Raw genomic sequence first — 24,812 nt, forward strand, 5'->3', positions numbered from 1 at the left:
TGAGATGTACAAGAAATTCTTGATAGTTTTTCTTTTATTTATAATAAAGGAGAGAAAAAGTCTTTTAAAAAAGATCCAAAATCTCTACAAAGCTAATATCTATGCAGGCAGCTCTCAAAACTAAAAATACTAATTATCAACAGGAAGCTGAAATCTGTTCAGGATTAATAATCGGAGAAAAGGATTAAAACAAGTTTAAGATATTACCCTTAACCGTTAAATTAATAAAGGCAGTTTAAAATGCTAAAAACTTAACATTGGCAGGAATGTGGAGAAATAGGCACATAATTCTGGAAGAGCTATGACTTGATGCTATATTTTTGGAAATCAATATAGGAATGTGTAATAAATCAAAGAAGCAACAAAATTCTTGACCCAGTGATCCCACCACTCAGATTATACCCTAAGGAATCTTGGGTGGGGCATGGGGGGAAGACCAGTATGTAATATTACATACAGTCTTGGGAGGGGGAAGAAATGAAAGCAGCCCATGTTCACAATGATTGGGAAACGATTCAACAAATTGTGGTTTATAAATGTAATGCAGTATTATTGTGCCCCAAGAAATTGATGGCAAAAAGATGAAGAATGTAAGGAAATATGAGGAGACATATGAAATGATGCATTGTGGAGAAAATAGATTTAAATTGTACGTGGACAGTGACTAGAAAAAAAAAAAGAAAAAATATGCAGAAGAATGAATTCAGAACGGAACACAGAGTCAAGCAAAATGTTTTTGTTAAAATGTATGTTTTTAAACAATGTAGTTTACAGTTCATATAGAATCATGTTTTTGTATGTATGTTTGAATGTTTATTTTTGTTAGGAGTTACTAATTCTATAATAATTTTCTTTAATTAAAATTCATTGTTGCCTACTTCCTAGCTCCTTTCATAGCACCTTTCTATATATTGAGCTGCCTAATAATGAGAGAAACCTACAACAAAATTACCTCCCTTGTCAGGTCCGGCATTTACATGGCTAATTAGGCTGCTATAGATTTCAGGCTTCTCTGGACAACCGAAGTAAATAACAAGCCCCAAAGCCTGACGGAGCTGCTGCCTGATAGCAAGGGTAGAAATCCATTTCAAGATTTCTCCAGATGATTTTCTTTCCTCTATTCTCTTCAAATTCTTTTTTGACCTTCAGACTTTCCAATTCTACTATGTCTTTTCCTTAAAGGCAAAACATACCTGAAGGTCAAGAATCTCTCTCTCTCTCTCTCTCTCTCTCTCTCTCTCTCTCTCTCTCTCTCTCTCTCTCTCTCTCTCTCTTCTCTCTCTCTTTCTCTCTCTGTCTGTCTCTGTCTCTCTCTCTTTCTCTCTCTGTCTGTCTCTGTCTGTCTCTGTTTCTCTCTCTCTCTCTGTTTCTCTTTCTCTCTCTCTCTCTCTTTCTGTCTCTCCTCTCTCTCCTCTCTCCATTTCTCTTTCCTCTCCTTTTCCCTTTTTTTCTTATTTCCTATCCCTTCTCTTCCTTTCTTTTTATCTCTATCTGTCTTTTGCTCTTTCTTCCTTTCTCCTTTTCTCTTGCTTCTTACTTTCTATCCCCCTTTCTCCTCTCTCTTTCTTTTTTCTTTTTTCTCTCTTTATAACACACATACACACACATACATACACATATACAGGACAGTTAAGTGGATCAGTTGATAGAGTGCTGGATCTGAAGTCAAGAAAATTCATCTTTCTGAGTTCAAATCTGGCTTCAGACACTTACTGATCTGTGACCCTGGGCAATTTTTTTTAACCTGGTTTGCCTCAGTTTCCTTGTCTAAAACTGGGCTGGAGAAGGAAATGATAAACCACTCCTGTATCTTTACCAAGAAAACCCCAAATGGGTTCATGAAGAGTCCCACATGACTGGAACAACTCAACAATAATATACATGTATGCAAATATTTACAAATGCATAAATATACACACTCTGTGTATATTCATATTACATATGTGCATATATATCACAACTGACAGATGCTATTAAACAAGTGGCTTGAGGTTGGGTGTCCTATAGAAATCCTAGGATTTGTTACCTGCTTTGCTTCAATGACTAGGTGTTCTTATTCAAAAGGAAACTGCTCCTGGCCTTCATTTCCCAGATCTTCCTCAGGTTTCTGCCCTTTCTGAAAAGTACCTGGGCTAAGTTTCTGATTGAATGCTTAATCACAGGACAGCACCCAAATTTCAATTAAAAATGAGAAGTTTCTCTTGAAAATTGGACTCTTCTTTTGATCAAAACCCAACAGAAAAACCCTCCAGCTGTGAACTGGTCCCACCACTCTGGAAAGCAATTTGGAATGATGCCCAAAAAGCTATTAAAGTGTGAATACCCTCTAACCCAACGATACCACTACTAGGTTCATACCTCAAAAGATCAAAGAAAGAGGAAGTACCTGGAAGTAACCCTTTGAGTTAGGCAGGATAATGGTGACTATTCCCATTTTACAGATGTGGTAACTCAAGACCAGAGGCGTATAATAATAAGTGACAGAGACAGAATTAGAACCTTGGTAGCCGAGGGGCCGATCTTCTACTGCACATCCTGGGTCTCCTTTTCAATAATTTCACTACTTTGCTCATCCTTTCCTTCACTAGTATTGAATAGAACAACACAGTGAAGACGAGAGAAGTTGGGGCTCTGGCTCACACACAAGCTGTGTGTCCTTGAAAAAGTGGTTTCATCTCAGTCTCAGTTTCTTCATCTGCAAAATGGGGTCAGACATATTTCTACTATCAACTCCCCAAGACTGTTGTAAGGAAAATCTCCTTCCCAATATCTCCTGCTATTATTAGTATCATAAACATCCCAAATCACTTTCATCTCTACTCCTTTAATCCTCTTTTGTTCTCAACAGATCAGCAAAGAACATTAAAAATTAGCTAAATGACACTGAAATATGTCAGTGGAATGACTAATATCTGTCCCAGAGAAGTGATGATAAAATGTACCTCTTTCCTCTTAGTGGAATTTAAGGGAGAATTCAATGAGGGGTGAGAGGAGTAGAAATAAAAATGAATTGATTAAAGTTTTAGCTAGAAGGCAAAATAATAACAATTTACATTCCCAGAGTAGATCAATCAACCAACAATTATTAAATACCTACTACTGTGCCAGGCATTGTGCTAAGTCCTATCATGATTTAAGGTTCACAGGACATTTTCCAAATAATCACTCCCTGAGAAAGGTATTATCAATCTTTTTATTCTCATTTTACAACTGGGAAAACTGAGTCTCGGAGAAATTAAGAGATTTACTCTAAGCCCCAAGCTGATAATGAGCAAAGCTCATTCCACAATCAGTATTCTTGTATAATCTATATTGATTGCTTGCTATCTTGGGGAGGGGGAAAAGGAAGGAAGGCAGGATTAAAAAAAATATATGTACCACAAAATATTACAAAAACGAATAGTAAAAACTAACTTTACTTTCACTTAAAAACAAAATACTATTTAAAAAAAAAGAATTGGTGTCCTTTCTATTGAACTACAATGTTCCCAAGGAACTTTCTCTAAGTCAAACAGGATTAGAATCCATGTCTTTTGAGTCCATATTTTGCTTTCATTCCACAGTCCGTGATTGGCTTGGGAGGAAGCTTATTTTAGGGAATCCTCTGGTAAACAATCAGAACCTCAAGCTTTAAGGAGATAAAAGCTAGTCACTTGACTAGGAGACAGGTAGGTGATATCAGGCCTGGAGTAAGGAAGTCCTGAGTTCTTTTGTGGCCTCAGACACTTACTAGCCCTATGACCATGGATAAGTCATTTAACCTTAGTTCCTCATATATTAAATGAGCTGAAGGAAAAAATGGCAGTACCTTTACCAAGAAAACTGCAAACAGGATCAAGAAGAGTCAGATACAATTGAAATGAGCCAACATTGGGTTTAAAAGGTGCTGTCCTGGGTGCTGAGTGGGAATACAAGGAGCGAGGCCTAGTCCCTGCTTTCAGACAGTTTCCAGTTTAATTGAGATATGGGCATAAAAAACAACTAGAAATTTAAGACAGTCTGCCAATATAAGGCAGTAAGTACCAAACCAGTGGTACTTAAGGGTTAGGGTTCTCTGTTACCTCTTCCAATTTTAAAGTCTTTAAGTCAGTACTATCCTAGATGTACACAGCCAGAACCAGGTTAAAATGTAATTGGTAAATGTTTAAAATAAATAAGCAAAATGCAATAAAACATAGATGACACTGCATTTTCAAACTAAATCACTATGTGGCCCACAGGGATCCTTTGGTACAGATTAACGGCTTCTGTTCCTAGCTGAGTTTGCCTCTCTCAGTTTGGACACTGGAATGGGAGAATAAATAGAGGTAATTAGTGAGGGCAAGCATTTGAACTCTGGATTGCCCTCTGGATCATTAGGATCTGCCTGAATGAGAGCAGAGAAGAGGAGTTAGAGATGACTCACCTGCCCAACCTCATCCCTGGACTCTAAGGTTTGCAGGTGAGTTGTCACAGAATAGCACCTGAGTCAGCCAGCACAGGCTAGACTGAAGTGCTCCACTGCTAGGGGTTTTTCAAACTGCTATAAAAATAGATCTGTCCTGATGATCACATTTGTGGTGTTGTGTCTGGTTATTAGAGACAGTTTAAGAAGAACACTGACAAGGGAAGAAACGTCTAGAGGAGACAAACCAAGGTCTCTGAGACCACACCATGTGAAGGTTGCCATTGGGGATGTTTAACCTGGAGAAGGGATTTGCTGGAGAGGGGGTATGGAAGGAGCATGTGTTTTTAAGTATTTGAAGGACTTGAGAAAAAAAAAAGCTGGGCTTGGGCTTCTTGAGCTTGAAGGCAGGACTAAAACTCTGGGTGTAAGTAGGAGAGAGATAAGAAGAAAGCTTCCTGTAAATTTGGAAAGAATAAATTCAGGACCCGGGATGCAGGTTTTTTATTGGCAACTGAGAGATTCTCTCTGCCTTCCTGAGACAGGAGAATCATTCTTCTGCCCCTCCATGTCCTCCAACGCTTGACACAGGGTTGTGCTGTCTGGACCCTTGGCGGGCAGGCTGGCCAAGATGGTCTGTCTGGATAAAGGAATCACAGCTTATCCATCTGTACTGCTGTCACTGCTGAACAGAAACCAGCTGGGAGTCAGGCCCTACCCGCCCAAGTGGGACCAGACAATGGAGAAGATCCACCCTTTGAGTCTGGCCCTGATTAACCCAGCCCTGGCTGAGGCAGAGGGCAGCCCTCTGGGCAGCGGCTGGCTTGAACCAAGCTATACTGGCCACTGGTCAGTGTGGAATTAAGTGAACCCTCCGTTCTCCCTGAATGCATGCATTCCCAAGAGTTTTTTAAGATAATTATCTCATTGGCACCTGGCTCCTGTTCTAGCCTCTCATTTCTTAAACCAGAGTTTCTTCTCAGCAATGGCCCCCAAAGAAGTAACATATTGGAGTTAATCAGGTCTAATATTTGGAGTCCAGGGACCAGATCTGCTACTTATTACTTGTGAAACCATGGACAGATTACTCAGCCTTCTGGACCTCAGTTTCCCATCTACAAAACTGGGGAGATTAAAACAGGTAATTCTTTAAAGTACCTTTCACTCTCAACTCAAACCACTGGATCCATAGCCAATGCCGCTTTCCCCCCAGGAATTATGTTCTACTTTAAGACATATCTTCCAGCCCTTTTTTTATATGAATAACCCCAGAAACGACATTGGGAAAGGAGTTAGGAGACCTGGATCTTTATCTCAGCTCTGCAACTAACTCAATGTGTGAATAAAATGAGGATGGATGTATTTGTACTGCCTACCTCCCAGCAGGATTGTGGGGACAGTGTTCGATAAACTTTATGGGTGGTCGAGATGTGAATTACTGTCTTTCAAATGAATAGAGCACAATTTCTGCCCTGCTGACTTCAAGATAGGGGGTTATGAAGATAAAATAAAAGAAAGACCAAAAAGAATTTTTAAAAGAATAAATAAATATAATATAAATTTTAAAAAGAATAAACATATATAATATAAATATCCTGTATGTGTATATTAAATGTAAAATACACACACATGAAAAGGATAATTATCATTATTCCTCCTTTCTTACTGGAGCATTTATCATCAAGGAGTGGAATGAGGATTGCCCAGGATGAGAAGGTAGCAAAGGGCCTCCATAGCGAGATCATAGAGCAGGTCCATCACACAATTGTTACCGCCTGCCCTTCATCTTCCACCTAGGTAGCATCTTTTTATCCCAGGACATGAAAGCAAAACAGGCACCTCAAAGTGTCTACAAGCTGTCTTCTTCCAGAAAGCTGGAGGCATTGAGCAGACATGACCCGTATTTACTTCTGGGGAAGCTGGACCACATGGGATGCTGCTGCTAGTTGCCTTTCAATTCCCAGCTTTTTTGCCCTACGCTACAGACTACTATGCTCCTGGGGGTGTTTTCAAGGACTTAATGCTAAGCACATTTTACATGGGAGTCGTGCCAAAGTAATAAGGAAACACAAAAAATTACTAAAAGGAAAAAGATAAAAGCAGTTATAGTAAAGCCATTCGTGGTTTACAAACCTCAGCACAGCTCAATGAGATGGGAGAATTGGGATCCCATCTGAGCCCTGACACCAGCCAGCTTTCTGACCTTGAAGGGAATCCTTTAACTTTCTGGGTTTCCACATGTGTAAAATGAGGTAGTTAGACTGAATGAGCTCCAGACTCCTCTCCAGCTTTCCCGGCTTCCAAGATGGCTATGACAAAGGCCCTGGGGAGAAAGCAGCATGACCTGCTTCAGGGGCATTCCAGGTGCTAGGACAGAGCCTCTCCCAGAGCCCACCTATACCAGCTGCCTGAGAGATGCCAATCTCCCATGCCTTCTCCTTCTCCATATCTTAGAATGCCAGACGGGGAAGGGACCTCCGAGACCATGTGCTCCAACTTGGCAGAGGAAGAAATCAGGGCTGGAAGAAAGGAGGTGACCCTCCCCACAAGGAGAGCCGGTAAGGGGCCTGTGGGCCTCTCAGCTGGCCCTTGTTACAGATTCCCTTGTGTAACTGGACCATCAGGCTTATGGCCCGGATTCCAGAGGCCCGCAGGCTGCCAACCAGGAGGACAAAAACTCAGCGGGATAGCTGTTGTTTTGACAGAAATGGAAGAGACAAGCTAAAGATAGCTGAATCTGGCTTTCAGTGGATCTGCCCTCCCATTTCACGGGACACTAATGGACCCAAGTAGATGAACAAACAAATGGAAGGTCAATTGTCTTTTCATGTATGTGTTCTGTCTCTGTAGTTAGGCTGAAAGGTCCTTAAAAAGTCTTTTATTTCTGTATGTTGTCCCTTCTCTTTCCTGCCTCCCCACAGTTACCTAGCACTCATACATTAGATATATACATTAAATACTTACTGACTGGCTCAATTCAGGAAAACTTTCATATAAACATCAGCTCTTAGATAGTATTGTAAGATCAATATTCTAACCTGAATAAATAGAAACAAGCGGCCAGAATAACTTGGGGCATCTCATTGGAGCTGTTAAGGTGTATTTGAAACCATACACTTTTTTTTTTATTAAGAAGTCATCATCCTGAATGTTGTATGTTCTATCTACTAGAGAACTGGTTTCGATTTTTTTTAACTTCACAAAAGCAAAGGTTTTTAACTTAGGATTCATAAACTTAAAAACATTTTGATAACTATTATTTAATAATAATAATAATATCTAACATTTATATAATGCTTACTACTTGTGAGGCATTGTGCTAAGTACTTTACAATTTATTATAGACCTTGGTCCACACGACAACCCTAGGAGGCTATTATTGTGCCCATTTTACAAGAAACCGAGCCCAGAGTCACACATGTAGTAAGTGCCTGGCGCTGGATTTGAACTCTTTCTTGAATCCAAGTTCAGAACTCTGTATAATTAGTTTCCTTTGGATTCCTAGATATTTTATTTTATGATTTTAAAAACATGATTCTGAGGTTTCCATCAGCTTCACCAGAATGTCTGCCATGACCCAGCCAAAGGACCTAGGGAAGGTAAGAGAAGCCCACCACTACTGCATCCTGCCCTCACAGGTGGTCTCATCCAGTCTTTGCAAAGAGATCAGAACTCGAATGATAACTCAGAGGGGTCCAGCTCCTCGGGTTCCGAGGCAGCCCTCCTCCGAGGCTGGTGGCGGCTGACAGTGTCTCCATCCTTGGCTCCCCGGCACCAAGAACGGCCTCAGCTCTGGGCTGAACCGGGCTGAAGAGAGGGGTAGCTGCTTCAGCCAGCTCACTGACTCATGTTGCTGTTCATTCCATTCAAATGAGGTTGCTGGCATCTTTCTAATGAAACCCAATCTAAGAACAGATTTCCAGGGAGGCTCCCCCCCAAAAAAAAACAACAAGTTTGAATGGCAGAGGGCAAAGAATGGGAGGCATGGAAGGCCCACTCTGGAGCTGATGGAGGAAACCACTCAAGCAGCACTTTATCCCGGGGTTAAGGGAGCAACGGCTTCCATCCTTCCCCCAGCTCACCCAGGAGGTCCCTGCTCGCTTCCAGGCGCTCTCACAATGCTCTGGCATGCTCACAAGACTATGTGGCTCCTCCCTGAAAGACATTCTGGCTCCTCCGGAGTCCTGGGAACGAGGCCGGCCCTGGGTGGATTTGGAAGGTAGGTGACTTGTCTGTGGAGCAGCCCAGCTTCCCCCCACAATGCACCCCACTCCTCTCCTTAACCCAGAGGAGAAGAAGGGAGCTGGTGAGAGTTTAACTTGTTGGTTCAGGGGCATTTTAAAAGTAAACTCATAAATACCAAGCAGACCCAAGGAAAGACATTCTAAGAGTGAAAGTTTAGTCTAGAGGTGAAAATTTTGACTGGTGAGAAAGGAAGGGACGAATCTGGCACTGATCTCCTCCTGCCCCTTCTTCCCTCCCTCATCTCCTCCACAGCACATAGTTAAGTGCACATAGAAATGCTTTCTCCCAACACGAGGTATTGCAAGAGTGAATGCTGAAAATTATTTTTGCATGTATCTTGAAAATAAAAAGCTATTACTAAAGATTTTTTAAAAGAAAAATAAAAATGCTTCCGTTCTCTCTCCCAAGACAAGTCCTACAACTTGGGTCCAGGTCCCCTTCCCACTCTCCTTCAAACATCCTCCCTTCCCAGAAAATAGAAGAGATGGCACAAATTCCCTGGAGCCAAATGTCATAGAATTGTGTTATACATGAGAGCTGGAGGGGTACTGTGAGAGCATCTGGCCTTGGGCACTCACTCTAGACCTCAGTTTTCTTATCTATAAAATGACCATATAGGGGAGTAAGTAGCAGAGCTTGGATTAGAACCTGTCATCACAGGACTTCAGATCTAGAGCTTTTTTAACCAAACTATGCTGGCTGTCATCCTCACCGACCCTCCCTGACACCTCTCCTTCCTTGCCTGGCTCTCTGTCTTCTAGGGTTCAAAGTGGACAAACACCCAAAGTTGTTATGAGGATCAACAGGATATCTAGATATCTATAAAGGACTTTCAGAGCTTTTAAGTGTTAAACAAATATCATCTCTCCCCCTCCTCTCTTTCCTCCTTCTCTTCCTTTTCTTCCTTTTCTTCCTCCTCCTCATTCTCCTCTTCCTCCTGCATAGGGACACACAGCTCAGCTGGGATGAAGCCAGTTTGGGGCTGGGGGTGGACAGAGTAGAAAGGAAGAAGTAATCTGGTAGTTGGTGGTTTTACAGATCTTCTTTACCCTTCTCTGGTGCATACTACCAGAAGGCATAGGCTCCTTCCACAATTTGCCACCATCATCAAAGGTTGGGTCCCAGAGATTCAAAAGACTAATCCTCCTCCTCCTCCTTGTCCCTTCTTCTCCTCCCCCTCCTTGTCCCTTCTCCTCCTCCTCCTCCTCCTTTCTTCTCCTCCTCCTCTTCCTCCTCTCTCTCTCCTGCCTTCTCTCTCTGTATGTCTCTATTTTTCTCTCTTCCTTCATTTTCTCTCTTCCTCTCTCCTTTCTCTTTCTTCCCTTTCTCTCTCTAAAAAAAGGGAGGCCAGATACCGAACAATAGCTAGCAAGGAAGATAGATTCTAGTCAGGGTTTTTTAGGATATGAGACTTTGGGGCAGGCTTTTCCTAAGATCCATCCCCAATTAACAGTGCTCCCTTAAATTACCCATATAGGTGTATGTATTTATATCTATCTATCTATCTATCTATCTATCTATCTATCTATCTATCTATATACATAGATATAGATATATAGATATAGATATTCCCCATAGCAATGAAATAACAGATCCAGTCCAAAAGAAATATTTGAATATATTAACATGCATGCGCATAGTCTCTCATTATAATGGGAGTTACTTTCAAGAAGGGATTGTTTTCTTTTTGTCCTGATAGCCTGGGAAACTAATATTATGCACCTGGTACATAGTAGGTGTTTAATATAAGGTTGTTGATTGAGTGATAATTTGATAGGACTTGGAGAGACCTTAGAACACTGAATGTCAGAGCTGGGAGAGGCCCTAGAACATGGAATGTCAGAGCCTAGGGGGACTTTATAACATAGAATGTGGGAGTTGAGAGGGACCTTATAGAACATAGGATATTGAAACCAGAAGGGATCAGAGAGCATAAAATGCTAGAGTTAAAAAGGCCCTCACAATACAGAATATTAAATCTCAGCCTTCAAGAACATCCATTTTAGTTCCTTCCTTTACAGCTAGTAACATCTTGCACTTATATGGTGCTTTAAGATAACATTAACCATTGACATCTATTATTTTCATTTGATCGTCACAAAAATCCTATATCACAAGTAATAAGAGCCTCATTTTAGAGATAAGGAATAAAGAAATGACAGAGGTCTAAGATCCAACATCACTCCAAGAGCTTGTGACAGGCCTGATGCCCACTTGAGAACTCTGATCACTATACCATATAGCCTCTATTTTGATTCCAAACCCAAACTAGAGTAAAAAAAAATTATAAACTATTCTTAGAGAGTATTCACTTAAGAGTATAAGAACTATTCACTACTATCTCCTTCTATAGGGAAATATTTTCAGATATAACCAAAGGAAGAAAGGAAACCTAACCCCATCCTTACGAGCAAGTAATGATAATCATTTGTTAAGTACCAAGGGACATATAATATTCAGATAAAGCATTGTACCTGCCTTAATGGAGCTCACAATTTAGTAGTTTTTAATCTCTGAAGCAGCCTAAAGAAGAATCAGATCATAATATCCCGAGTTCAAAGGCAAAATTCTCACCTGGGGATGGGGAACAGGATAAAGCCCAAAACATTGTTTTCCCTTTTTTGAATAGAAGTCTCAGAAGTCATAAGAAATCTCGGTGTATTATTATTTTTTTAATCTTTGTCTTTCTAGGCCATTCAAAGAAGGTGCTTAATAACTACTTGCTGGATTCATCTGAAGTAAATCCATAATACTCGAAGAAAAAAAAAGGTGAGAAAGTGTTAAACCCATCCAGAATCTACAAGTTTTCCACAGATACCAAAAGCCAAAGAGAGTGCACGTGTGTGAAGTGGGAGGAGGGGTGTAAGATGAGAAAAAAGCCAGGGACCAGGTAGTGCACACATTAAGGTCTCTGGAAACTTTCCAGTCCTCATAAGCCCTACTGCTGTTCTTGGTGCTATTTATTTTGGGAGCTTTTGACTTCTTTTGCTTCTTCCCTCTCAAACCTCCCAAATCACCTCCAGATTTGGGACAGGCCTTTATCTGGAAAGTTTGTTCAGTTGCTGGTCTCTCAGCAGATGGCTTGCCACTTTGCCAAAACAAGTCTGGAGCTCCCGCTCAGCTGGGGTGATCCCAGTTTGGGGCTGGGGGTGGGCGGAGTGGAGAGGAAGAAGCAATCTGGTGGTCTGTGGTTTTACATCTCTTCCCCCTTCCCTGAGTGCATGCTACCAGGGGGCCAGGGCTCCTTCCACAATTGCCACCAGTGCCAACGGTCGGGCCCCAGTGACCCAAAAGACTGGTACAAAGGAGGGAAGATGGAAGCCTCTGAGAGACGTGGAGCTTTGTGTCTGCAGATAGCCGATGTTGCACAAAGCACAGGAAACAGATGCGTGCATCTGCCCTGACAGCGGAGTGATGACAGGAGAACTCTGGAACAGCTCATATGTCAGGGGGAAGAGTTGGATTTTTTTCCTTCTTTCTTTCTTTCTTTTTTTTCTGTAAGAGAGGAACAGCAGCAGCACCTGTTCCCAGTGCCTGTGGCAGCAATTCATTGAGCACTTTGACTGTATATGTCAGTTATGGTAAAAAAAAAAATAAAAAATGAATGAATGAATGAATGAATGAATGAAGTACTGACTAGGTGAATGGTGACTACTAAATGTAAGGCAGTATGGTGTGAGGGGCAGAGCTCTGGACCTAGAGGTGGGAACCCCAAGGGCACAGCCTCCATTCTGCTGCAGACCAGCCCTGGGATCTTGGGGAGGAGAAAATCACTCCAGTCTTAGCTTTCTCATCTGTGAAATGGGGCTTATAATACTTCTGTTGCTTATCTCAAAGGGTTGTTGGGAGGAAAATGACTTTTTAAACATGAAAGAGGATAAAATGGCAACCATGAGGCTTATGGGGGCTGTAAGAGATAGTAGACTGACTTGGAGAGAAGGATTAGTTTCAGATCTTGCCTCAAAAACTTATTAGCTGTGTGACTCTAGGAAAGAGTCTTCTCTGTGACTCTAGGAAAATTTGTGACGTATTCTCCATGCCCCATTTGGGGTTTTCTTGGCAAAAAAAATACTACAGGGGTTTGCCATTTCCTTCCCCAGCTCATTTGACAGATGAGGAAACTGAGGCAAACAGAGTTAAGGACTTGTCCAGTTGGAAGTGTCTGGGGACAGATTTTTAATTCAGGAAGATGAGTCTTCCAGATTTCAGGTTCAATGCTCTATCCACTCCACTACTCACTGTCCATTCTATTTATTCTTCTAGAAAACTCAATGGCTCCCAAGGTCCTTATGCAACCAGTAGCTAGAACAATGAACTTGGAATGAGGAAGAGCTGAGTTCAAATTCTGCCTCAGATCCTAAATAGCTAAGTCATTGTAAGCAACTTACTTTATATCTCTGAATTTCTATTTAGTCATCTGTAAAATGGGGAGAATAACAGCTCCCACATCACAAGTGTACTATGAGTGTCAAATGAGATTTTATATCTATTTATGTCACTTTCAAAATTTCAAAGTGCTATATGAATGATAATGATGAAGAAGATGATGATTTCAGCCTTAAATCTAAAATACTATGATGGTGTCATAGTAGTGGGTCATATTACTGATGGTAGTACTGAGGGTGCAGCTCACTCCATTGAGAGGCTAAAAGAAAAATTAACTTCACCTAAAAGGGTAATTGGAAAAGGAAAATAGTAGCAAGTTGTCCATGGCTGGGGACCTTCAAGCAAAGACTGAATGATCACTGGTGAGGGCGGAAGGAGGAGGGATTCTCCATTAAGAAGTGGTTGGGCAACATGGACTCTGAAGTTCTGATTCTGAGATGCTGTGAGATCAGATCCCTGACTCTAGGCAAGGGAGGTGCAGGGGATAATGGCCCCCCAACATCCTTCACATATGCATTTAAAAGTAACCTCTACCTGGTAGTCCAATATATTTGCGGTCCCCCTCACCCCTGAATCATCATTTCTGAAGAAAGCAGAAATCACATGACCCAAATCCCACCCCACTCCATCCATACGGAGGACTGAGGAAACTAGGCCATTTAACATACTACAGGTATCATCTTCCCATTTTAAAGGTGAAGAAATTGAGATTTTTTGAAGTTAAAGAACTTTGGACAAAAACACACTCATTTTTCTCATATGTAAAGTGAAAAATTTGGATTGAATATTTGACAGTTGCTGTTTTTTTTCTATCTCTAGCTTTTAGCTGTTCAGTCTCTTCCTTGATTCTGGAGCTTCTTGAGGGAAGACCCCCCAAGATTCTCAGTCCTAAACAGGATGACAAGAAAGACCCCAATGACCTTCAGGAAGGGATGGTTAGGTCTCTTCCAAGGCACAGATATGGGCTACAAGAAGCCAAGTGGAAGAGAATGGACATTGGCCTGGAAATGACTATATTCTATTTCTCTACCCCATCTATGTACTGACTCTGGCTCCCTACTGCCTACCGAGAAAAGCCCAAAACTTTTACCTCACATGCCAGGTTTTTTATAACTTTGCTCTGTCCTACTTACTCCAACCATTCCAAGCACTCCCCTACTATCTCTTCTGCTCTGACCAGGTCAGCTTATACACAACTTGCCCCAGAATGCAGCCTAGACCAAATAAAAACCAAGTTGGAAAATATTTAACAAAATAAAAATACAACAAAACATAAATAATGTGAGTTTATGATTTTCTAAGTCAACATATATAGCCCCCAGAGAATCTGCTTCTATATTGAGTTTGATACCATTGATATAAAGATTTTGCAAATTTCAAAGAACTACACAGATATTATATTTATGTATTTTATTCTACATATGGATATACATCCTTGCTATATTAATATAATATTATATAGACAAAATATTATTACATAATATATCATTATATGACATATAATAGCAATACATTGTTATTTTAACTTTATATTCACATATAAATATATACTATTTTATGTTTATTATCTATCAAGTTGTTATGATCATCTCTAAAGCATGTCCTGCTCAATCTTTCCCCTATGCTTACTTTCTCCATATCCTCCTTCTGTACCCTTCCACTCTTATAAGCATCTAGGTGGTGCATTAAAAAGAGTGCTGGTCCTGACTTCAGGAAGACGATTTCAAATCCTACCCCTACTAGCTGTGTGATCTTGAACAAAATACAACCTCTCTGCCTCAGTTTCCTCATTTGTAAAACCAGGATAATAACAATACTTCTATCTCCCAGAGTTGTGGGGAAGATCAAATGAGATAGTAATGATAAAGTGCTTAACATAGTTCCTGGCACCTAATAAGTACTAGATAAATGATGGCTGCCATTATTTCCATTAGATTGTAAGGTCTATGAGGGCAGGGGATGCTCTCTGCTTCTTTTTTTGTATCCCCAGAGCTTAGCCCAGTGCCTTGCACAAAGCAGGCACTAAATAAAAATTTGTTGAATTGAGTAAGACGAGATAATCTTTGTAAAGTTCTCTAAAGTTCTATATAATCACTAACTCAAAATTATCCAAAGCCTCCATATCCCTCATAGCCCAACAGAAATTCAGCCTCTGCTAGAAAATCATTCCTAAGGCGATCGTACCAAATACCCTCTTCCCTAAACTTCCACAATAGTTTGACATTGAATTGTTCTCCAATTGTTTCAGTCATCTTCCTAACTGGACTATAAACCCCTCGTGGGCAGGGACCCTAAATGAGAAACAGCCAGAAGAAATAGGGAATATAAGCATCAATCCTTTACAGATGATGAAATTGGAATTCTCAGAAAAGTGAAATGACTTCTGGAATCAGAAATCTAAAGCTGAAAGGTATTGCTGAGATCATCTAATCCAACTATCTCTTTTACAAATGGGTAAACTGAGTTTCCCTCACTGTCTTTCCTAAGGTTATAGAGGGCAAGGCTGGGCACCTAACACGTTCCCTTCCCCCTGCACCATCATACCTGACTTGAGCTTTGAGGGAATAAGGTCCCAAACCATCTCCTACAATACCTAGAATTATTCTAGAGCCACAAGTCATGTTCAATATTTGCCGATTGATGAAAAATTCAATAAGAGGGAAATCATGTTTGTAATGGCACCTTGTTGGGGTATGAATCATAAAAGAGCATCATGATTAAGGAGGGAAGAGATGTAGCCAACCCTTAAAAATCCTCCACATCCCTGGATGACCTACAAGCTGTTGGGGCACCCTAGGGTGGGGAAAAGAGCTGGAGGTAGGTGGATCCAGGAAGCCATGCAGACCCCAGCTTCCTTGGAGCCCTGCCTGAGGGGTCACTCAGGGTCTGCTATTGGCCAGAATTCCTAACAAGTCAGGAGTAAGAGTTCACTTTGGTAGTTCCAAAGCTTCCAGGAATTTACAAATTGTGCGACTCACAGTAACCAATGAGAGACTTCAATTTCAATTTCACTGAAAACATGACATCCAGAAACGGGGTTTGGAGGGAACTTAACAGTTTTCAGTAAACCACACAAGTCTCCAAACAACAGCTAAAAACCAGATTTGGCTTAAGAACAAAGTCATCAAACATCAGGATTCAGAGGGGGATGTTTAAAAAAAAAAAGAATATTTGGATTATGGGACACACTATGTCCAGACCTCAAGTGGCCATTGGAGATGAATGGCACATGTGTTTGGAACATGCAAGAAAGGATCCCACCTAGACAGACACGCACACCAAAGACTTCTGGAAGCATGTTACTGGCATAGAACCCTTTCACATGGATGAGGAAATTATTTCTTGGTTAAAAAAAAAAGTTCCATTTAACCAAGTCTACTGCTCTACGTACTCCATGCCTGGATCAGACCTTTCCTTCGGAGATGGATAATGATAGCAAGACCAAAGGGAATTAAGACAAGCTTTAGAGACCTAACCACATTTGCTTAAAACTCTGTGCCATCATAATTGAATTTCAGCAACAGCAGGCACCATCTACCCAACAGAGCAATGTGAGCAGCACTCCTGCGTCACTTCATCCCGAGGCTGCCTTCCCTTGAGACGAGCCCATGTTTCTAGTCCTAATGTCTGCATCCCACTCCCACCCCAGCTCCAGAGTTCTGTCCAGTGGCTGTTTCAGATACAGCATATGCAGAGATCTCACTGCGACCTGCCCAGCTATGAGCGATGTTGCTAGGATGCTCACAAGAGACACCATGCTGTCTCCTTTTGACAGGTTCTAAAAGTACACACACCTGACTTCAGATTCCAGCGCCAGCCATTTGGGGATCAGACCTCAACTCTTTCACAGGACCACTTTTTGCTCTGGATTCCTGAAATTGTTGTGATCTATTCCTGGCTTCAACATGTCAATGCTCTAAAAATGTTCTGACCCAGTGACATCAAGGCAACTATTTTGACATCTCAGCCCCTGGTGTTTCCTGCACAAGAGACAACCAAAATACTCTGTTCCACCGACCAAAAGCAAGGCTTACCCACTCTCCTGAGAGGCAGGGAACCCTGCCTTTCCCTTCTTTCTTCTTTCCCTCCCTCCCCATTTTTCCAGTCAAGAATAGAGTGCCTACCTTCTGTGCAGCTGCTGAGGAGGCCCTGACCAGCACTCCTGGATGGGTCAGGGCTTTGCCGGCAAACACCACGGTGCCACACTCCACACAAGCCCCGATGATCAGCTGCTTGCCATCATCCACCAGCAAGCTGTGACCGGCTCTCAGGGTGTAGAGAAACATGGGCAGGCGGGCCACACGAACTGCTTTTAATCCAAGACATCGCTTCTTCTCCTGCTGGCAGAAGAAGCACACGAAGGTCTCCACTTTATACTGCCGGGACCAGGCGCTGATGGGGTGGTGGGAGCTTCGGCCTTCATGCTGCAGCCACTGTCCCAGCAGGTCGTGGTAGCAGAGCACACAGGTGGCCACCAGCCCTGTGGAGTCAGCAGGCCTGGCCCGGGGGGCCGGAGGATACACCGTGAGGAATGGGAAGAAAGGTTCCTTCTCCCCAAAGCGACTTGGAGGGTTCACGTTGAGCTGAAACTCCTTCCCAGGTCCCAACTCGGCCCCGCAGATGTAGCACACGGACAACGGGCCCCCCTTCACTGAGGGATGCACCGCTAGCCCCCCAGAATCAGTGACTGAAAACACCTGGTGGTATCTCCCCAGGAAACTCTGCACCGAGTTGATGAGCTCCTCATTCTGGCAGGCCCTGTACATGGACCAAATATCCTCCAGCACCCCATAGCACTTGGGGCAGCTGTGGACTTCCCAGTGCCTGTTAAGTCCTTTGGCATTGGGTGGACAAGGCAGGAGATTCACAAAAGGGAAATGCATGGTGTTCTTGGCACTACCATTGATGATCCTGGTGGGCACTGTCCGGAAATCCTGGGCACAGTCCTCCCCACAGAGGTAGCAGGCCTCCTGCTGAGGCCCAGCAGGGGCTCCCTCTTCCTTCAGAGGCCTCCTCCCTTTGGAAGGCATCCCTGGATTCAGAGGCACCACATAAAGCCTCTGCAGAACTGGCACGTTGGCCAGTTCAAAGCTTTGCCATTGTTGCATGAGGGAGGAGAAGCAGCAGGAGCACACCAGGGTGCTGCCCCCGGGGCTGATGGGCAGGGCTCCTGGGGGTGGGCTGTGAAGCCACAGGAAAGGAAAGAAAGGAGCCTGGGCCATCTTCTCCTGCTTCTGAACGTGAATCTGGTGCTGAGAGGCCAGGCTGAGGAGGTTGCCACAGATATAGCAGCAGGTGTGCTCCGGGGCAGGAGCCCAGGGGTCTCGGGGCCCCGGATTACTGCTGCTCCCATTCTCCTTGTCTGCCGGCCCACCGCCACTTTTGGGGGCAACCTCCCAGCGGCTACAGGGGTTGGGGAAGGTCTGCTTCTTCTGGTCTTCCTCATCGCTGGTGATATTGATCTCGCCCTCCTCGGAGGTACCACAGCCCCCGTGACTTTCAGGACGCGGCTTGGGACCCGGGGCTTGGGATGCCCTCCCCTGGTTGGTGGCCGAGAAGCCGACGTTATTTTTCAGGCCATCCCCCGGCGGGCACTGGAAAGGGGGTCCCCGCCAGTTGCCCTGAATGCCCCGCAGGACACTGGGGCTGTCTTCGGGGACCCACTGCGTGGGTGTCCCTTTTTTCTTCCTCCTCGTGCCCATTTTGCGCCCGGGATCGGGCTGCCCCGTTGGCCCCTCCACGCTCGATTCCCCAGGGAAGGGGTTCTCTGAGCCGGAGTGCGTCGGGGGGACTGCGGAGGGAGGCCACTCTCTGAACCGGCCCACCAGCACCCCTGTCCCGGGTCCGCGGAGGACGCCCTGGGGAGGGGCCGGGGGAGGCTTGAGCAGCTGGGGGCCCCCGCCTGCTTCCTTCGGTGGGGGCGGACCGTAGCCAGGGCTGCCCTGGTCCCTGGGGGCCGGGCCTGGGGCGGGCTCTGGCTCCGAGAGGTGGTCTGTGTCGGAGAGGGAAGACAAGTCCGAGTCGTGCGCCTCCTCCTGGGGGGGCCGGGCGCCCCTCCTCGCGCCGCCGTCTCCTCCGGCCCCCTCCCCTTCGTCGTCGTCCTCGTCGTCGTCCTCTTCGCCCGGCTCCAGGGCGTAGGAGAGGTTCCACTCCTGGGGGGCCGCGGCGCGGCGGCCCGGAGCGCCCCCGCCCGCCTCGCACTGGTAGGGCCGCTTGAGCCAGTACATGCGCTTCTCCACGGGGGTCCTGGAGCGCTCGAACGCTGCCCACTGCTCGCCCAGGAAGCAGCGGCAAACGGCGCACACCAGCACGCAGCCGTCCGCCGGGGACACTTCCCGAGCGCCCGGCGCCGGCTCCTGCTGCTGCAGGAAGGGGAAGAAGGGCTGGCCTTGCAGGCTGCCCCCGGGCCCGGCCGCTCCGGCCCCGGAGCCGGCCGCCTCTCCGCGCCCCGGCGCCGGCTGCTTTACCTGCAGTTTCAGCTCCTTGCCGCGGCCGATGCCCCCGCCGCAGATGAAACACGAGAGCGGAGCCGCCGCCTGGCCCCCGCTGCCGCTGCCGGGGGGCTTCTCGGCGCCGCCGCCGGCCCCCGGGGCCGCCGGCCCCAGGCTCTCGCCGCCGGACGCGATGGCTGCCATGAGCCGCTGCTTACGGGAGATCGGGAGCTCCTTCTCCGCTTCGCTCCTCTTGTCCATGGGGCGCTCGGACGTCCGCGGGGGCAGCAGTCCGGGCTTTGCGCACCGAGGCCGGCGCCTGCTCCCGGGCTGTGGGCGCTCTGCGTCCCCGGTGGAGCCGCCTCCATGCACCGAGTGTCCGGGGCGCAGGGTCTCTCCCGGCCGGCGCGCGGGGGGCGGGAAGGGGGGGCCGCAGCGAGAGACGATCCGCTTGCAAAAGTTTGTGTCTCGGTGCTTGTGAGTGAGTGTGCGAGCGAGTGTGAGCGGTGTGTTTTCGCCGGGGACGGCTCCCCCCTCCCCCCGCTCCTCCCTCTCCGTTAGGCTGTGATTGGCGCTGCGGGGAAGGAGCTGATTGCTCTCCTGCTCTGGCCCCGGAGATCCTGGGACGCTTTGGCAATAAATATATCTTTAATGGGTTTTAATCCGCCGGCTCGAGCGCTCCCCGCCGCCGGAGAGTCTGCCTCGCCCCCCTTCCCGGAGCCCGCCCGCTCTTTTATTCCGGCGCGGCAGCTAACTTTGTCCATGTGTGCCTCTCGCAAAGTTTGGCTGCGGGCTCGGCGGCAGCGCCATCGCCATCCTCGCCGGGTCACCACTCGGCTTCCTCCAGGGGCGGCTGCGGCGGCTCCACGAGGTCAGCGCCCGCCCCCCTCTTCCCCTCCGGGCCTCTACCGGCCGCCCAGGCCAGCCGGCTTCCCGGTGCGGGAGGCTCCCGGCGGCCAGCCCAGCTAGAGCGCTCCGGAGATCTGGCAGCCCCCCGGGAAGCGCCGCGCGCACTGAAGCCGCCGAGCCGCAGCCGCAGCGGCAGCATGTGCTCGGCCCGGAGCCTGCCAAATCGTTTGGTCATTTCAGTTGGTTGGTTGGTTGGCTGGGGCGGGGAGGCACGGGGGGAGGAGAGGGGGGAGGGAAGAGGGCTGGGGGAGGGGAGAAGAGGTGGAATCCCTCCTGCTAGAAACTCGAGGGGAGCCATTCGCACGATACATGATCCTGGTTCTCTTCTCCACCCCCTCCCCTTTTATTTTTTATTTTTTATCTATTTTATGTCTAGCCCAACAGCTTCCCAGAATGATTCATTGGCCCAATTAGGGGCTCCTTCCCTCCAGCCCAGGGAAATCTGTCTGAAGGGCCTTCCCCGGGGATCAGCCAAAAATCCATTGCTGGGCTCTCACTAAAGGTCATCGAGGACAGTGAGGAACCAGGTAAAGACGTCCCTTAAGACTCCGGTTGGACAGCCTTTTCGAGGGGGCCTGCAATATTGTCTCTTTGCCAAGTAACCCTTGCCAAGATTAAGGATGAAATCACCGCATGCTGTTTAAATGCAGCATTTCTGGTGGCTTGTGTTTTTTGTTTTTCTAATGTACATCTGTTTAAACATTGTAGAACAAGGCCTTGGAAAGATGCTGAGGGCACCAGAGCTCTGGCTGGCCCTAAGGATCCCCCTAGGAATTTGGAGGTTGCTTCACAGGGGGAGGGGAGGAGGACGGGGAGGTCAACCCATTCAGCCTACAGATGGGGAAACTGAGGTCCGGAGAGAAGTGATTTGCTGCCTCAAGGTCACACAGCTAGTAAGCTGAAATAGCAGTTTTGAGCCTGGTCCTCCCATTCCAAAGCAAGCTCTTTCCACTGTACTGCAGAATGTTGCATAGAGTCATAAGGCTGAATGCTTAATACAGGCACAGAATACTAGCTCCGAATTATTGAGTGTGTTTTTTTTAATAGTAATGTGTATTTTTGACTCAGTGGATAAAGCACTGACCTTGGAGTCAGGAAGTCAGAAATTCAAATGCAGCCTCAGACACAGACCCTATATAGGTCACTTAACTTATCTCAGCCTCAGTTTACTCATTTGTAAAAACAAGGATAGGGGCAGCTAGGTGGCGCAGTGGGTAGAACACCAGCCCTGAAGTCAGGAGGACTTGAGTTCAAATCTGGTCTCAGACACTTAACACTTCCTGCCTGTGTGACCCTGGGCAAGTCACTTAACCCCAATTGCCTCAGAAGAAAGAAAGAAAGAAAGAAAGAAAGAAAGAAAGAAAGAAAGAAAGAAAGAAAGAAAGAAAGAAAGAAAGAAAGAAAGAAAGAAAGAAAGAAAGAAAGAAAGAAAGAAAGAAAGAAAGAAAGAAAGAAAGAAAGAGAAGGAAATGAAAAGAAAAGAAAAAGGAAAAAACAAAAAACATAACAAGGATAATAGTAGCTTCTATCTTCCAGGATTGTTGAGTGATCAAAGGAGATAACAGATAAAGGACCTTGGAAATTATAAATGCTATTATTTTAAAAGATAAGTTTCTTTAGTTTGATGAATCTTCCCTGATTCTGTAATTTTTAACTAGTATTAAGAGGCTTTATTCAGTCTAGTATAATGAGAAGAATGCTAAACTGGTAGTGAGTCTTGGATTCTAATCCCTGTCAATTGTGTGAATTTGGACACATCATCATCCTCATCTCAACCACCACCACCACCACCACAACAACAACAGTCATCATTATTATCAGTAGCATTTAGTGGCAACTAAGTGGCACAAGCTAGAGTACTAGACTCTGGAAAACTGAGTTCAAATGTGGCCTCAGACACTTAATAGCTGGATGATCCTAAGCAAATTACTTTAGTTTTCTCTGTAAAATGGGAATAATAGCAGTTACCTCCCAAGGTTGTTGTGAGGGTCAAAAGCTAATATTTGTCAAGGACTTTGCAAACTTTAAAGTGCTATAAATTATCTACTTACTGTAAGTATGATTACCAAAATTTGTTGTGAAGATCAAATGAGATTGATTTTTTTCCCTGAGGTAATTGGGATTAAGTGACTTGTCCAGGGTCAAATAGCTAGGAAACATTAAGTATTTGAGGCCAAATTTGAACTTGGGTCCTCCTGACTTCAGGGCTGGTGCTCCATCCACCCAGTTGCCCCCCAAATGAGATATTTTAAAGTACCATTTAAATTTTAGCAATAATACTAATAGTAACTAGATAATTTATAGCACTTCAAAGTTTGCAAAATGCTTGACAAATATTAGCTTCTTTGATCCTCACAACAACCCTGTGCTATTATTATTCCCATTTTATAGACCAGGAAACAGACACATCATTTCCCATCTCTCTTTGTCCTCATCTGTGAAATAAAAAGTTTGGATCCTCCATCTCTGCTCATTCCAAGAAATTCTAGTTCACTTACTGTAATCCCACAGCTAATTATGAAATCACCAAAAAGGGTAAGAACCCACATGTGCAAGATCACAATCCCTCTTCAGAAAAAAGAACCATGATTGTCACCCTTTATCAATGCAATTTGGTTATAACAGGTATATCTCCATCATTGGGTCCAAACTCAGTTTTCCAGCATGGTAGGATTTGAGAGGACTTAATACTAGAAATCAACACATTTATTAAGTGATAACTGTGTACCTAGGCCCTGAGGGTACAAAGATTTTTAAAATGACATCCCTTGGACTAAATAGAGCTTTTATTCTATTGAAAGGGCTGCACCATGATGAGATGAAGACAAAAGTCTCATCTTAAGAGTTTGAGGCATTTGGGGATAAGCCATCTTGATAGGAGCACCTGGGACCAATCCCATTCTAGGAAATGCTGAGAGCTTCAGAACCTGGATAATGTTGAAAATATTTCAAGAAGGGACCTTAGCCCTCCAGAAGCATTCAGGCTAACAAGAATTTTAAGAATGGACTATGATATGTTTACACAACAAATATATGAAAAAGGCTTGCCTGGGAACCCATAGAAAGTAAAGCACCACTGCTCTGCCTCCTCTTCCCAACAGTCCTCCCTATTATTGTATTTCTCCATGGAGTTTGGGATCCCTAGCATGAACAGTATTTCTAAGTCTCTTGTTAATTCTCTTCATCCCTCCTGCTGCCAGCTTTCTCTGCTTTCCTTTATGTCTTCTCTCTGTGACTTATGTGGTTACAATAAGCAGTTCTTCTCTTTAGCACCTAAGAAAGTCACACATGGGAAAAGGGACTTTTCCCTTCTCTCCTTGGCAGGTGGCTACTATGAGTGTAATATCTGTAGAGACAAACATTGTAAAAGTCTATATTTCCCCTCTGACTAGCATAATTTTCAAGCCTCCAAGGCCACCTCCAAGTCTTGAGACATGAGCAGAGGACCAGTGGGGAGAAATAACAATGATAGTCATCCCAGGCCACACCTGTAAAACATTCAAGCCTCCAAGGCCACCTTCAAGCCTTGAGACATGAGCAGAGGACCAGTGGGGAGAAATAATAATGATAGTCATCCCAGGCCACACCTGTAAAACATGTGGGTAATTCTAACTGGCCTATAGGGTACCTTCCCACCTCTAAATCTATCATTCTCTGATGGTCTCTACTTCACATTGTGATTTACCAAAAAAGCCCTAAACCTTTACTTAGATGATTTCATCTGATGTGGGGCAGACCACATACTATAATCATTATTATTTTTTATTAAAGCCTTTTATTTTTCAAAACATATGCGTGGACAATTCTTCAATGTTAGCTCTTGCGAAACCGTGTGTTCCCATTTTCCCCATCTTCCCACACGCCCTCCCCTAGATGGCAAGTAGTCCAATATCATCAACATTATTTTTTAAACATAAGAAAAACAAGGCCCAAGGAGGTTAAGCCACAGCCGGGTAAGTGTCAGAGACGGGATTTGAACTAGATTATGGGGACTGCGAATCTTCATCCCCAACCACACTGCTCCGAGACCCAGGACGATGGGGAGGAACGTCTGCCCCTAGGCGTGCACACAAAAATGCAATGGCTCAGCAACATTTTCTCCCCTTGGAATGTCAGCGAGGGGGATGGGACTTTTGCTTTTTTAGCGCCTGGAAATGGGAAGAAACGTTCAGGCTGCCTGTGGTGGGGGGGCTGTCTCCACTCCGCACTCCGCAAAGCACTTTGTTTCTTACCCTTCTCATTGTTACTCTGTATTATCGTTACTGGACAATGTAGCTCATCCCCATTTGGGTCTCAGCTCCGTGGGGATGCAGCCCAACTCCCAGGGTTATTATGGGCAGGGATAACGTTTCTAGGGGGCTTCTAAAATTGACGGAATGCTTGTTTCCCATAAACCTCAATGTCATGTTGACGGGTGAGCAATATTTTTATGCCCATTTTTTTCAGAAACAAGACCT

The 24,812-nt window shown here is 44.9% G+C and overlaps 1 protein-coding gene across 4 annotated transcripts in view; it reads right to left on the reverse strand.

The window, feature by feature from the left end:
• Positions 1-19,369, reverse strand: part of GSE1 (Gse1 coiled-coil protein) — a 771,132-nt gene extending 751,763 nt beyond the window's left edge. For 2 of the 4 annotated variants that reach the window (XM_074286302.1, XM_074286300.1), the window contains exon 1: positions 17,140-19,068. In XM_074286302.1, the coding sequence (XP_074142403.1) occupies positions 17,140-18,717 (1,578 nt within the window). In that variant the 5' untranslated portion in view covers positions 18,718-19,068. Of the gene's footprint in view, positions 1-17,139 lie in introns of all 4 variants that reach the window. The other 2 variants (XM_074286303.1, XM_074286301.1) reach the window with 2 other exon arrangements.
• Positions 19,370-24,812: the final 5,443 nt, after the last annotated feature.

The sequence above is a fragment of the Sminthopsis crassicaudata genome, chromosome 2 (assembly GCF_048593235.1).
Source record: "Sminthopsis crassicaudata isolate SCR6 chromosome 2, ASM4859323v1, whole genome shotgun sequence".
NCBI lineage: Eukaryota > Metazoa > Chordata > Mammalia > Dasyuromorphia > Dasyuridae > Sminthopsis > Sminthopsis crassicaudata.